This window comes from Solanum stenotomum, chromosome 9, assembly GCF_019186545.1.
Source record: "Solanum stenotomum isolate F172 chromosome 9, ASM1918654v1, whole genome shotgun sequence".
Classification (NCBI taxonomy): Eukaryota; Viridiplantae; Streptophyta; class Magnoliopsida; order Solanales; family Solanaceae; genus Solanum; species Solanum stenotomum.
Window position 1 is genome coordinate 50,797,615 of NC_064290.1, and position 14,489 is coordinate 50,812,103.

General features: G+C 33.9%; 1 protein-coding gene across 1 annotated transcript; it reads left to right on the forward strand.

The window, feature by feature from the left end:
• Positions 1-4,270: 4,270 nt before the first annotated feature.
• On the forward strand, positions 4,271-14,047 carry LOC125875899 (uncharacterized). The gene is made up of 6 exons (XM_049556962.1): positions 4,271-4,750; positions 6,995-7,081; positions 9,215-9,397; positions 9,503-9,589; positions 9,661-9,732; positions 11,726-14,047. Exons 1-6 carry the CDS (start codon positions 4,538-4,540, stop codon positions 13,664-13,666), a joined length of 2,583 nt encoding a protein of 860 aa, XP_049412919.1. The 5' UTR covers positions 4,271-4,537; the 3' UTR covers positions 13,667-14,047.
• Positions 14,048-14,489: the final 442 nt, after the last annotated feature.

Sequence of the window (14,489 nt, forward strand, 5' to 3'; positions counted from 1 at the left end):
ATATTTGTTGTGGCTAATAGCTAGTAGTGATGATAGCTGACATTAGTGGTTGATGGTGATAATTGGTGGTGGCGACTTACGATAGGATCCAGGGTGTTTCATGTGATGGATAACCTTGGAAAGATGGGAGGGGAGAGAAATTTGGCAAGATTGACTGTGCTCGATAGGTACATAGGAAAATATATTTTGGAAATGTTTTTCGACTTTCTCATGTTTGGCCAGTCAAAAAAATTTGGAGAAAATGTTATCTTGGGAAATACGTTCTTTAAAAATGAGGAAAATGACTTTCATAGAACATAGGGAAAACAAGTTATAAAAGTGATATTCTAAAATGATAGTGCCTTTTCCATCTTCCAACAAACGTCATCTTTACCCCAATTACGGCAGTCCCATCCAGTGGCGGAGCTAGAAATTTCACAAAAGGTGTCCAGAAATAGCACAATAAATTTAAACACACGAGCACTTCCTCATTCCAAGGAGGTGAAACCATTGGACTATGATAGTTTGTTATGTTAAGAGTGTCCAAAATATGTTATTTAATCATTTTGTGTATCATTTTACTTGTAATACGATATTTTTTTTCGACGAAAAGTGTCCAATTGGACACCCTGACCACTATGTGGCTATGTCACTGGTCCCATCCCACCACCTCCTACCTTCCACCTTCATCTCTCATAATACACTATAACCTCACTAAATGAATAGTCGATAAATTAATAATCTCTCTAAGATAATATTTTTCTCTAGTACCGATTTGGATCAATGGAAAAAATCACTTATTTCGATAAGATAATAATTTTCAGAAGACCCTTATATAAATATACGGTCTCATTAATATTATAAATTAATAATTTTTTAAAAATACTAATATATCTAATATAATTTACTGAAATATGATCCTATTATGTTTTGTTTTTTTGTTAAGATTTAAATCTAGTTGAAACTTATCCATAACTTTTCTTATTGCATCCAAAAGTTCCGGAATTGCCACATTTGCAAATCTTTTTTAGTGTATGTGGAATGATTTCCTTTATACTCAAATAATGTTTTACGTATTTGATCTATCATTGTTGATTTTGTGACACCTTTAAAATGAGAAATCATTTTTGGATATGGTTTCAAGAAATTTCTTATGTTGCTTATATAGTTTATTCTCTAACCGTCATACATTGAATGTTTTTAGTGAAGATACAATGAATAATATTTGATTCTTAAGAAACAATGAACATTATGTATAATGAATTTATTTTTACAAAGAATCATTGATTTCTTAAATTTATTTTACAATGAATCATTTAACAAAAAAAATATTACAATGAATCATACACATACATTGTACTTTATGTATAATGGATTTACATTTTATATGAATTTAATAAACATGATACATATTTTAGTAAGATACAATGATTTTAATGTATTCATTGTACTTTATGTATAATAATTATTTTTATGTGAATTCAATAAATATAATACATAAATTAGTAAGATACAATTAATTTGATATAATAAAAAATAACCTTTATCTCTTTAAATTAATAAATATTAATTCATGGATTATATTATACCTCTACAAAATAATAATATTTCATGGTCCCACCTATATTAATTTAGTGAGATTTTATGTATTTGTCTATATTATATATAAATATTTTTAAAATAATATTTTTTATTTGCATACTGAACTTAAAAAAATATATAAAAAGGATACATTCAAAATTAATTTATATTATACTCCCTCCGTCTCATATTAGTTGATCATTTTCCTCTTAAGTTTTAACACGCATATTAAGAAATCATAAATAAGAAGATAATTTTACTAATTCACCCATTAGAATTCTTTTTATAAATTTTAGAAACAAATGTGAACACTTTCAAAAATAATTAGTAGCAAGAGTAATATAGAAAAAATGTAATAATATTTTCCTAATTTAGAAAGATGGACAACTATTTTTAATAACATGATCAACTAATATGGGACGTGAGGAGTATATATGAGTGTTAGTAATTGCTCGCTCTAATCCATAATAGGTGAATTTGTGAGGCAATGCACATTTATTAAGAAAAAAATTAGGATATAAATTGAACACCTTTTTTCACTCTTTTTTCAAAAGTTATTCTCAAACTATTTTGAAAATAAAAATAATTTAAAGTAAAACCATAAATACGAGTAACTAACTCTTTTGAATTTATCACGTAAAAAATTGTAAATAAAAGACAAGAATAGAAGAATTTTTCATCAGTTCTCTTGAAATCTGAATAATTAACTTATTTTGAATATTGAAAAAAAGTTTAAGAAATTAAATTATTGATTAAAAGTTTGCAAAAAGCATCCGTTACAATTCCTTGTTTCTTGTCTCTCTCTCTTTTTTTTTTTAAGCTTTTCCTTATTTTGTTTTTACTTCCTTTGTCCCTTTCCTTTTATTAATATCATTTAACCAACAAAAAAAGTAAAAAATATCCTTAAAAACTGAACCTCACCACATTTTTGCTTTTATGTACACACTATTTTTTTTAAAGAATATGATTGAAAAAGAAGTTAAAGAAATTCTCATCTTCTATTTTTTTTTGTCAACTATGTACATATATTTTAATATTATTATGTGTTTTTACCAATGAATATGATTCAATTATCATTTGAAATGTTATGAATATTAATTTTGGAGAAGGTTATTATAAAAGTTTGTATATTTATTACTGGTAATTCATTAAACCTCAAAATTAAGAATTTTGGTAAAGCTATTTTGGCACACTTTATTTTCTTTTCCTTATAAACAATTTTATAACAAAATCAACCTATGATAAAAGATGGAAAACCCCAAAACAATTAATGAATGATGGAAAAATTTGAACGCTCAAAAAAGACGAAAAACCAGTTATCAGATACAAAATAGAGCATAATTATAATAAGTCATCGATTTGTTGGCAAGTTAAGTAAGCAACGATATATTCATTTCTGTAGAAAACATAGTTCATTACAGTGAAAAACTCATCTCATAAAGATATTAATACATTAAAGCTCGAAACTCAAAAAATAATAAAACAACACTATTTATCTCTGATGCTTTAAAACACTACAATGATTAAGATTAAAAGTGAAAGAATAACTTCGATACGAAACAGAACACGATTATAATAAATAACAGAGTAATGGGGAATATGCTCATTTCTTTAGATATCATTTAAGCTTCTCCATTCCTATAATTCTAGATGCGATATTGAGTCATGAGCTTAATTACTGGTTTGACTGATTTATTGACAAATCCAGTAAATATAAATCTGTCCATTTATTCATAAATATATTTTTGACCTATCTATTTACTACAACGTAAAGCTTATCTCATAACACTATTGAATACATTAAAACTCCAAATTCAAAAAATGATTAAAGCAAAACAAACACAAAGTATATGTCTAATGCTTTAAAACACTTACAATGACTACGATTAAGATTAACAGTAAAAGGTTAACCACCAAATACGAAATAAAGTATAACTATAATAAACAACAGAGCAGTGAGATATCTCTATTTTCATTAAATATCGTCTAAGGTTCTCTGTTTCTAAGATCTCGAATGCGGTACTTCTTCATGAACATAATTACTGATTTGACCGATTTATTGACAAGTCCAGTAAAATAGATTTGTTCATTTACCCAGAAATACATTTTTGACCCGTCTGTCTATTCACTGCAACACAAAGCTAAATCTCATAAAGCTATTAAATACATTAAAATTAAAAATTCAAATACCGATTAAAGCAAAACAAACACAAATTATCTCTATGATGCTTTAAAACACTTAACGACAATTAAGATTAAGATTGAAAGTAAAAGATTAGCTAAAAAGCTACGAAAAAAAGAGTATGACTGTAATAAATAGTAGCACAATGGGGAACACGTCCATTCCATTAAATATCATTTAACCTTCTCCGTTCCTGAAATTTCGAATGTAGTATTAATTTACGAACTTAATTGTTGATTTGACCGATTCTATTCATTTATCTAGAAAATATATTAACGTCTTATTTATTTATTACAACATAAACATTCATCTCATAAACCTATTGAATACATTGAAACTCAAAATCCAGAAAATCATTGAACAAAAACAACATTTATTATCTCTCTAATTACTAAGATTAGGATTAGAAATGCATCATTTTGATAAAGAATATACACTATTAATTACTTATGTTTGATCTTTTAAGTCAAAAAATAGTGGACCATTTTGAGTTTTTCATATATTATAGAGTGATGAAGTGTTAAAACATAGTCCCCCTGCGCTCTCTCTCTCTAGATTTTCTCTCTCTCTATCCGAATTCTCCCCATTTTGGAAAAATCGCCCTTTGTTTCTCTCACTAAAAATCGCTATCGATCGATACATATATATATGTGTGTTGTTCATCTTCGCAACTCTAGGGTTTAGGTTATCGGAATTCAGATTTGAATTTGCGGCGCTGGAAAACTGAGGGTTTTTGAATCGGTTCAGTTCGAATTTTGTTTTTTTGGTTGTTTTTGTGGATCTGTGTGATTGGAAATGGATACGATGTCGTCTTCAGCGTCAAATGCAGTAGCGAATAACAAGGATGTTCCGTCTTCGATGACGCCGACCGCGGTGGAGGATGACGGCGCGATGTCTGTCAATTCAGGACTTGCAAAGGAGGCAGCTTTGTTTTTTCAGTCGGGGAATTACGCTGATTGTGTTAGAGTTTTGTATCAACTGCTGCAGAAAAAAGAAGGCGATCCAAAGGTGACTAAATCTGTCTTTTTTTTTTTTTGGTTTTCGTTTTATGGTATCTTTATACATTCTCAACTTGTTGTAGCATATATATACTCACTCGGTTTCAATTTATAGGTTACATTTTTGGAATTTTGAGAGCTAACCAAGTTTTTTTTTGATTGATTTTTTGTATGACTGTTAGACATTTGAATGTGTTAATTTTTGTGATATATAGTAGTTTAGAAGTTTGATTCTTGAAATTTCAAATGAGCCACACTAAATGGGACAGAGTGAGTAAGTGATTTATGGTTATTTGTAGTTTGCGCTTTTCTTGTCGTCAATTGAATTGGTGGCTTTGAGCTCATTTGCACGTGATTTTCGATGGAAAATTGTGGCTTTGAGCTCAATTTGCACGTGATTTTTTATGGTAAATACAGTTTTCCGGTTCAAAGTCGATGGAAGATTGAATTGATGGCTTTGAGCTCAATTTGCACGTGATTTGTGATGGAAAATGCAGTTTTCTAGTTCAAAATTGTTTTGAATTGATGGCTGTGAGCTCAATTTGCACGTGATTTTGATGGAAAATGCAGTTTTCTAGTTCAAGGATGTTAATTGAATTGATAGCTTTGAGCTCAATTTGCACGTGATGTTCGTTGGAAAATGCAGTTTTCTAGTTCAAAATCGTTTTGAATTGTAATTATTCTTGTTATACTATACTTCTTTTTGTATTTGTTTTTATTTATCCTAATTAACCTAATGGCGTCATAACCAAAGGTCCAGTATTTTGCCTCATAAATAGACGGTGCGTGGATTTTTCCCATTTCCATCTCTTAAGTTGACATAGAGCTGAATGAAAATATGTCTATGGTCCTCTCTGGTGGGTGATGATTGTTTCTGTGAAATACTCTGTTGGTAATTGAGAATTTTTTGATTGGTGGGTAGTTAAATAAGTTCATTGAAACTGAGGCATCTGTTGATTCATTGTAGTTGGTTTTGGAATATCTTAACTGGCATTGTGGCTGTAACCGTTTCAAGATCTTTGAACTCATTTTATACTATAGGTAGTATTTGCATGGAATATGAATTGCTGGTTTGGGTAGTTGGAAGAACAAGGCCTGCTGCAGCAGAGATATTTAAGGTGTCTTTAGTTTTAACTACAGTTGGGGTTTAAATTTAGTATGCCATTGCTGATTTTAGTTTTTGGAGCAAAACAATAAGTCCAATATAGATAATTAGATATCTGCGTTTGGTCTTTGGAGAAAGAAATCTTGTATTTATCAATTACCTGATATGCACCAGTGTTATGTTTAAATTTTGGAGGTTTAGTTTAATGTCACTTTGAGAGGGTCAAGTATTTGATATTCATTTGGAACTCATGAGTCCATTAGTAAGTGTATGTTGACGATATCCTACATAAACCTTCAAATGCATCAGTTCAGAGGTATGGCGTTATACGATTGAAAGTGCTAAAAAGGGACTGGCTAGGCCTAAAACCACGGTGAGAAGTTATTTTGACTCAAAAAATGAGATACCATGCGATATCAGCTACAACAACAACATACCCAGTGTAATCTCACAAGTGCCGTTTGGGGAGGGTGGTGCCTTACCTTGAGTAGGTAGAGATTTCCAAATGCGATATCAGCTAAGAATAAAAAAAATCAAACCAATGATCTACGTATGTGATATCAACTAGTTGGGACTTATTTGTTTTTCTTACACTTGCATTAGGAATCATTAACCAAGACATAAAAACAAAGCATGTGCCAGCATTGGAATTAGCAAATTGCTTTTGAGTAAAGCATAATGAATATAGATCGTTTATCATATTGACCCCAAGTCATTGGTGAATTAGGAATAGTTGATATTTTTTTTTTGATGACAAGGGAAACCTGTAGCCTCTACCCTTTTGGGTGCGCACAGGGTAAAACCCCCGCTCCTATGCAATAGCTCGCAAACCACATAGGAGAAGTAATCCGCACTAGGCAGCCCGATGCGACGAGCTCGACCCAAAAGGCAAACCCCTTGCTTTCGCTGGCAAGGGGTTTCGAACTTGAGACCTCCAACATGGAAGTCCCAAGCCCAAACCGCTGGGCCACCCGAAGATTGGAATAGTTGATATTTTTGTTAAATGCACCATAATCATTTTAATCAAGTCATCAAACCGTTGGATTTGTTAATATTTCTTGTTGCTTTGGTTTCATGATGATGTTCTGTCGTTTTTACTTCCACTTCTAATTGCTTTATTTATGGTGTTCTTTTCTCCTCATCTGCTAGGTTCTACATAACATTGCGATTACTGTGAACTTTCAAGATGGTTGCTCCAATCCTAAGAAGCTGATTGATGAACTTAATAATGCTAAGGTACGTAGAGCTGTATCATTGAGATATTGAGGTATAGCAATCTTGTTGTTCATCAATGCCGTGGTTTTGGTACTGCTTGTTTTATCCTATTATGCATGTTTAAATGATTCTATATTTGCTAATGAGCTCCAAGAAGCAGATTTGATCTTAGAGCTCTATTGCTGCTAAGTTTTCTGTTGCGAGAGCAAGTCTGTTCATGATGTATGACCTCAGCAGAAGGAGGGGCCTCGGTTGTTCTGCAGAAGTTCAACTGGGGAAAGAATTATACATGCTTTGGCTTTTACAAAGCAAAGTTTATGCTTGTTTCACTCTTTTTGTATATGCATATACCTCTAACGGTTAAGGACAGTCATAAAGTCCAAAAGGATATTTAAGAATATAATTCTAGTTAGCATTAGCGCACCCCAATGAGTGAATAAGCCTTTTAAAGGTAAGGAGCCATCCTTGATACAAGGAAAGTGGTGAACACCCTTATCGTAAAATATTGATTGTGGAACATTGTGAATTGCATCAAAGTAAGACACTGCAAGTTGGTTTGTGGTCGGATATGGGGTGTTTGTGTGTCAAAACGTTCTTGGAAGAAAATATGTACATAAAGGTTCTCACCGAGTTGAATTGGCAATTGGGATTATAAGTCTGCCTCTTGTCACTCATTCCTGTACATGGTTGGATGAAAACTGCACTGAAAAACAATTTCTTGCAGGATCTGTTGGAAGTCTTCCCTATTCCTATGGATCAAATTATTACTGAAGGCATGGTTTAAGTTTGGCATACCAAATGGATTTTACAACTTCTTCAGTCATAGAGATACAAATCAAAGCAAGATGTAAAGATCAACTAACCTTTATATCTTGCTTTGATCTGCATCTCTATGACTGCATCTCTATGACTGAAGAAATTGTACAATCTATTTGGTATGCCATACTTAAACCACGCCTTTAGTAAAAATCTCAGGGTGTGGCCTAGTGGTCAATCAAGTGGTTGTGAACTCTAAGTTCTCAGGTTCAAAACTCAGTGGGAGACGACAAAAACACTAGATGATTCTTCCCATCTGTCCTAGCAAAGGCTAGGACAGAGTTACCTGGTACCTGTTGTTGGTGGGAGGTGGCAGGTTTCATAAGCTGACCCGAACACCATGGTCATAAAAAAAAAGATCAACTAGCCTTTGCTTTTCATTTTCCTTCAGAAGGGATTTTTTTCTCTAGAAGTTTTTGTTCAAGGATTTGAAGTAATTGAGGAGCTACATGCTTGATTTCTCTTTTTGATGAGCATAAAACTACAGTAGTAGTTATAAATCAAAGATAACAGAAATTAAGAATTTAAGTACTTCCATTATTACAAGTTACATATTTGGACCTGTTTTAACTTCTTAATTTCCATTTCTAATCAAATAGTGCTCACATAGAATCAGATTTCTGGACTAATTTTTTAGGAATGATCAGATAGATTGGTCTTGGTCTTGGTCTTGTGTTCTTTCATTCATGATGCTTCAATATTGTATAAGTTAGCGGTAACTTAATTTCAACTAATTTAGTTAATTTTCTCTTTGTTGTTATAGCTTCTTGAAATAATTTAAACTTTTTCGTTAAACATATTCTGCACTTCTTAATTTGGTAGCATCAACAGGTGCATCTGATCATTTTATATTTAGTGCACTTATGACTAGCAGCAGAAGGGATTTTAATCCTTCGATTGTTTTTCCTCTTTGAGTGATTAGAATATTGAATTTCTGTACAAACTAGAACAATGAAATTATTATTTGCTTATGGATGTTGTTCTGCTTAAGTCTTGGGTGTTCCTTTATGCATCCCTTTAGTGAACTTCGATTTCTGCATTTTATTTTCTCGTTTCTTTTGCCAGAGTGATTTTCATCTAATGGTCTTGATGCTTGTGGTGGCACCTCTGTTCCCCTTTTATGTGAATTTTCTGGTTACTTCATAGTTATCTAGCAGGTAAGGGGAGCCTTCGACTTAGTTAATCTGTTTCTGACTTATTTGGTTGTTATAATTCTTATGGTAGTATTAACCTTCACCTTATCAATAATAGAAAGATATTCTTATTGTAGTATTATACCTGTGCTTCAGTGTTCTTGTCTCCTTGTTGTGATACATTATTGTTGCTTTCAATGTTTAGAAAAGAAGCGAAGAGCTTGCTTGTGCTACTGGCGACCAGGCAGATCCTGCTAGCAATGGTGGAGCCAAAGCTGTGACAGGAATTAGTGGAAATAACAGTGCACCACGGCATCTATCTGCTCAACATAGTTCCGAACTTGTTTATGCTGATGAGTTTGATCCCTCAGTGACCACATACAATCTAGTATGTTAAGTTGATATTGGCTTGGCTGGTTTTGTTAAAAGAATTATGGCCTATTATCTTTGATGGACCTTTATTTGTGCTAATATATGCATTTGAATTATACAGGCAGTTTGCTGGTTTCATTTGCATGAACATGCAAAAGCATTTTCAATTTTGGAAGGCTTGTTTCAGAACATTGAACCAATAGACGAGGTAAACAATTGCCGTAGATTCTGAAATGTTAAAAATTCAAATCTGATATGGACTAATGAATTTGTCCACAGGAAATAGCCAAGCGCATTTGCCTCTTACTGCTGGATGTTGCTTTACTTACTCGAAATGCAGCAAGATCAGCTGTAAGTTGTACATACCCAACTGTTTGTTTCTCATAATTTTATCTTTTGATTTTTTATGCTGTCTTATCAATATCATGATTTACTTACTGCATTTGAAATGATCTTTCCAACAGTTTATGATGGAAGCAACTAGTTTTTGATTTAAGGAAATATTGATGATTATGGGGGTCTTGAGTTTAGGTCAAAATGTGATGATGTTGAAGTCATTAGTCTATTTGTAATTCTAATCAGTGATGGATTACTTTAGTGGAGCTAGTGGTGTGCATTCGGTTTTGAAAAAATGGTACCAATCCAAACCAAAAGAAACTTGGTTTGGGTTTCTCTTTTATTGTTTCAGTTGTGTCATAAGAGATAATATGGATCTAATAGTAACATATTTGGATGACAAGAAAATTTATTTGAATAAAAAGTAGTTGATCAAAGTAAATCTATTCTCATTCATAAACATGGCCAAACTGCCCGTATACAAGGAATATACCAAATGGTAAAGAATCTATAAAATAACTATTTGAATAATGAGAAGTAGTAATGTCAAATCTCTTAAATACCTTTTCTAAATTCAATTCACATGATTGAAATGATTAATTTGTGAACACCATTAATAAGAGTAGTACATTTGATGCGATAGTCAATAAACACTCCTAGTCTCTTATAAAAGCATAATGCAACAATCAAAAGTTTCTGATGTCACACTGGTCTTTCCCATTTTGGTCAATGTTAGAAACATTGATGTTGTGATTTCCGATGATCATAAAGATGCGACATCTAAAGTTTAAGAATTGCTTCCCAAAGTTTGTATTGAGTGAGTTCACTCACCGAAGCAGCTGATGTTACTTTGAGATTCCCAATAACAATTTAAAAAACCAAGATCTGATACCCTTGTGAGAGATTGCCATTTACACTTGCTCTACTCTATTTCGTTTTGTAATGACAATGGCGTTGATGCCTCTGTCTCTAACCTACGATACATGGAATCAATTCACCTAGTATCATTTCTACTGGGATACCATTTGTAATTGCTGTATCTGTTTTCTTCCTTTTGATAACTTCATTCTGATATTGTTCTGAGTGAGTGATGCTAGGGGAATTGTAACGTGGTGAACTTAGAATTATGGTTTAACACTTATATAAAATATTACAAGGTGGTGAACTTTGAGTTTTGGTTTAACACATTTATATGAAATATTGCAGGCTTTGATGTTTGTGATGGATGGTTTAATATCAGTAGTTTTGTCATGTACCTTCTTGCAGCTGTCGCAGTAGTTTTTGAAATGAGCTAGTGTGCTGCCTTTAATGGGTTGAGACTAGTTAGTCATTGTTATTCTAGTTCTTTTATTTAAAGGTAAGTAGTATTGATGTCAGCAGTAAGAAGGTGCTATTGTTACATCCAAAAGATTACTGGAGAGAGAATAACAGAAAAGATCTGACTGCCTGGACAAAAGATTCTATGAACTGTAACAGTGTTTAAGCTTCATTTGCCCAATCTAATCTGCAGCAAAAAGATAGCATAAAACGATCAGATTTTACTTTCAGCACAGAGTTCTGTTCATCTTCAAAACACATTTTGTTTCTTTCTTTCTTTCTTTCTTTCTTTCTTTCTTTCCATATGCACCACCAAATGCAAACAGGAATTGGATACAAAGTCTTCTTTAACTACTTGTTCAAACCCTTTCTATGCCAGCACAGAAGAAAATCCTTAAGAGTTCTGTCATTATTGTTCTATTTAAAAGGTTGATTATTGTGGTTAATGCTCCATTTGTCGTTTTATTATTTTTATAGATAATTGAGATTGCTGATTTCATGAAGGATAGTTGTTTTTGGTTTTTGTTCCATTGTTGAAATTTTGCCGTACTTTTCCTAAGATGGTGGAATCTGTGTTGGAGTCTCATGTTTGTTTTCTAGGTCTAGTATACTGCTTCTTTCCCTTTTTATGTAGCGAACTTTTAAAAAAAATCTTTGTTGCAAACAGTTTAATTATGATTCTTGCTCCCAGGATGTGATCAGCTACGTGGAGAAGGTCTTTTGTAGCAGTAGTTTATTGAGTCAAGTTGACAACGGAAACTCTGCACTGCCAACAGCTTCAGCCGTTTTGAAATCGGCTTCATTTCCTAGCAATTCAACTATTCCTGATGCATCTACTCCAGATTCACCTGCTGCTGGGATAACCTCCGAAGGCTCTTTGTCTAGGACATTATCAGAAGAGGGACTTGAAGATCTGCATTTAATATCATCCATGGAGATTGGTGGGCAGAACCTACCACGACAGTCTGGCTTGAAATCTTCAAATGATCCAACAAGGAACCAAGCTGATGAATTTATCTCAACTGCTGAAATGAGGATTAAACTGCACCTTTGCAAGGTCCAATTTCTTCTCCTCACCAAGAATCTCAAGGCAGCTAAGCGTGAAGTTAAGATGGCTATGAACACAGCACGGGGTAAAGATCATTCTATGGCTCTCTATTTGAAGTCCCAGCTTGAATATACTCGTGGGAATCACCGAAAAGCAATCAAGCTCTTGATGGCATCAAGTAATCGGGCAGAAACGGGAATTTCTAGCTTATACTACAACAACCTGGGTTGCATATATTATCGACTTGGCAAGCATCACACTTCTTCTGTATTTTTTGCCAAGGCTCTGAATAATAGTTCATCTCTCCGGAAAGAGCGACCTTTAAAGCTCTCAACCATCTCACAGGATAAGTCTCTTCTCATAACCTATAACTGTGGTATGCAGTACCTGGCTTGTGGGAAACCATTGCTGGCTGCAGGCTGTTTCTATAAGGCTAGTCAGGTTTTCCACAATAGGCCTCTTTTATGGTTACGAGTTGCAGAATGTTGTCTAATGGCTCTTGAGCAGGGACTGCTCAAGTCCAGTGGTGTTGCTGCTTCTGACAGGTCTGAAGTTAAAGTCCATGTTGTTGGACAAGGAAAATGGAGGCAACTTGTTATGGAAGATGGAATATCAAGAAATGGACAAGAAAGTTTTTCAGGTAAGGAAGATTTGGCTACTAAGGGAAGACAACCGAAGTTATCGGTACTACTTGCTCGTCAGTGTCTTCTGAATGCTTTGCATTTATTGACCAGTTCTGAATCAAAAGGTAACAAGTCCACACAGTCTCATGCTTCTGGTCTGGAAGAAAGTGAAACAAGAGAAACAGTACCATCCAAGAATGGATCAACTGACCCTAAGTCACTGAACGTGCCAGCATCTGGTCAGGTTAATGCAAATGGGGAGGTGAAAGAGCAAAAGGGTGCAAACAGTCAAAATGCCTCCTTCTTGAATTCTCTCGGTGAGTATGAAGCCACATGTAGAAAAGAGAATCTGATGATTGAGCAAGCTGCATTGACTGATTTGGCTTTTGTAGAGCTGGAATTGGGAAATCCATTGAAGGCTCTTACAATTGCACGATCTCTCTTGAAAGTCCAAGAATGTTCTAGAATATACTTCTTTCTTGGTAATGTGTATGCTGCTGAAGCTCTATGCTTGCTGAACCGGGCAAAGGAAGCTGCAGAGCATTTGTCAACCTATATCTCCAGTGGCAAGGATGTTGATCTGCCCTTTAGTGAAGAGGATTCTGAAATGTGGAAACAGGAGAAAACATTGGAATCGGAAGATACTAATGTTGGATCAGCTGCTGTGAACTCCTTTCCTTCGGAGGAATCTCAATCATTTGTGTTTGTTAAGCCGGAAGAGGCCCGCGGAATTCTCTTCGCAAACTTAGCTGCCATGTCTGCTATGCAAGGAGACATTGAACAGGCCCAAACTTATGTGGCACAAGCACTTTTGATAAAACCTCAACGTCCTGAAGCTATTCTTACTGCAGTATACGTGGATCTTCTGTGTGGGAAGACACAAGAAGCTCTCACAAAGTTGAAACAGTGTAGTCGTATTAGGTTCCTACCAGGCAGTCCGACTTTAAGTGGTTCGTCATGATGATTCATATCCAGCCCACCTTTCAGTAATGAGTTAGCAGGCAGGTAGTTCAGGAATCCCTTGATAGAGTATATGTACCATATATATAGCTCAATTCAGGAACAAGTTTTTCATTTTTTTGTTTTTCAAATGTCTATGATTTGCTGGTTTAGGTTTCAGGAAGTGTGATGGGGGGTGGTGGTGTTGTGGCTGAGATTAGTTTGGTTATTGCAGATACATGCCCATCTTTAAAAGATTCGAGGTGTATTTTTCATACAGAGAGACCCAGTCTAGTTCCCCTTTAGAGATATATAGAGGTTTTATGAACTCCTATGAAAGATGAACCATGAACTTATAATTTCTTTCATAAAGTCATTTTAATTCCCAACTTATGGGCTTTTTCATTATTACAGCCGCAGATTATTTGTCTTAATTTTTTCAAGTTGCTATCTATACATTCAAAAAGGTAACCTCGAATGGTAAATATATTTAAACTATAGCTGTGTTTCGTAAATATATAGCACATGTTTTGCTATGTTGTGTAGTTTTCCCAAGTTAAAACCCAAGGACGATGAGAGCGATCGTTGAAGGGTTTGGACTGGGGCAGCAGAAATTGCTGTATTTGTGCTATCTGAATATAGTATACATCACACATAAATATAGTATACATTTCTTAACGTTTCAACTGTGTTTTTTTGTTTCTTTTCTTCCTTTCCTAGTTTCACACCACCACCACCAACAGTCTCAGTGAAGTCCGGAAAGGGTAGTATATGCAGATTTTATCCTAAGCGTGAAAAGGTAGAGAAATTATTTTAGAGAGATCCTCGACTTAAGGAAAATTTAC

Bases quoted from the DNA above. Each gene is read 5' to 3' on its own strand.
- LOC125875899 (XM_049556962.1), top strand. From the start codon at position 4,538: ATGGATACGATGTCGTCTTCAGCGTCAAATGCAGTAGCGAATAACAAG. The intron at 7,082-9,214 runs GTACGTAGAGCT...TTCAATGTTTAG, and splicing joins ATGAACTTAATAATGCTAAG to AAAAGAAGCGAAGAGCTTGC. The intron at 9,398-9,502 runs GTATGTTAAGTT...TGAATTATACAG, and splicing joins CAGTGACCACATACAATCTA to GCAGTTTGCTGGTTTCATTT.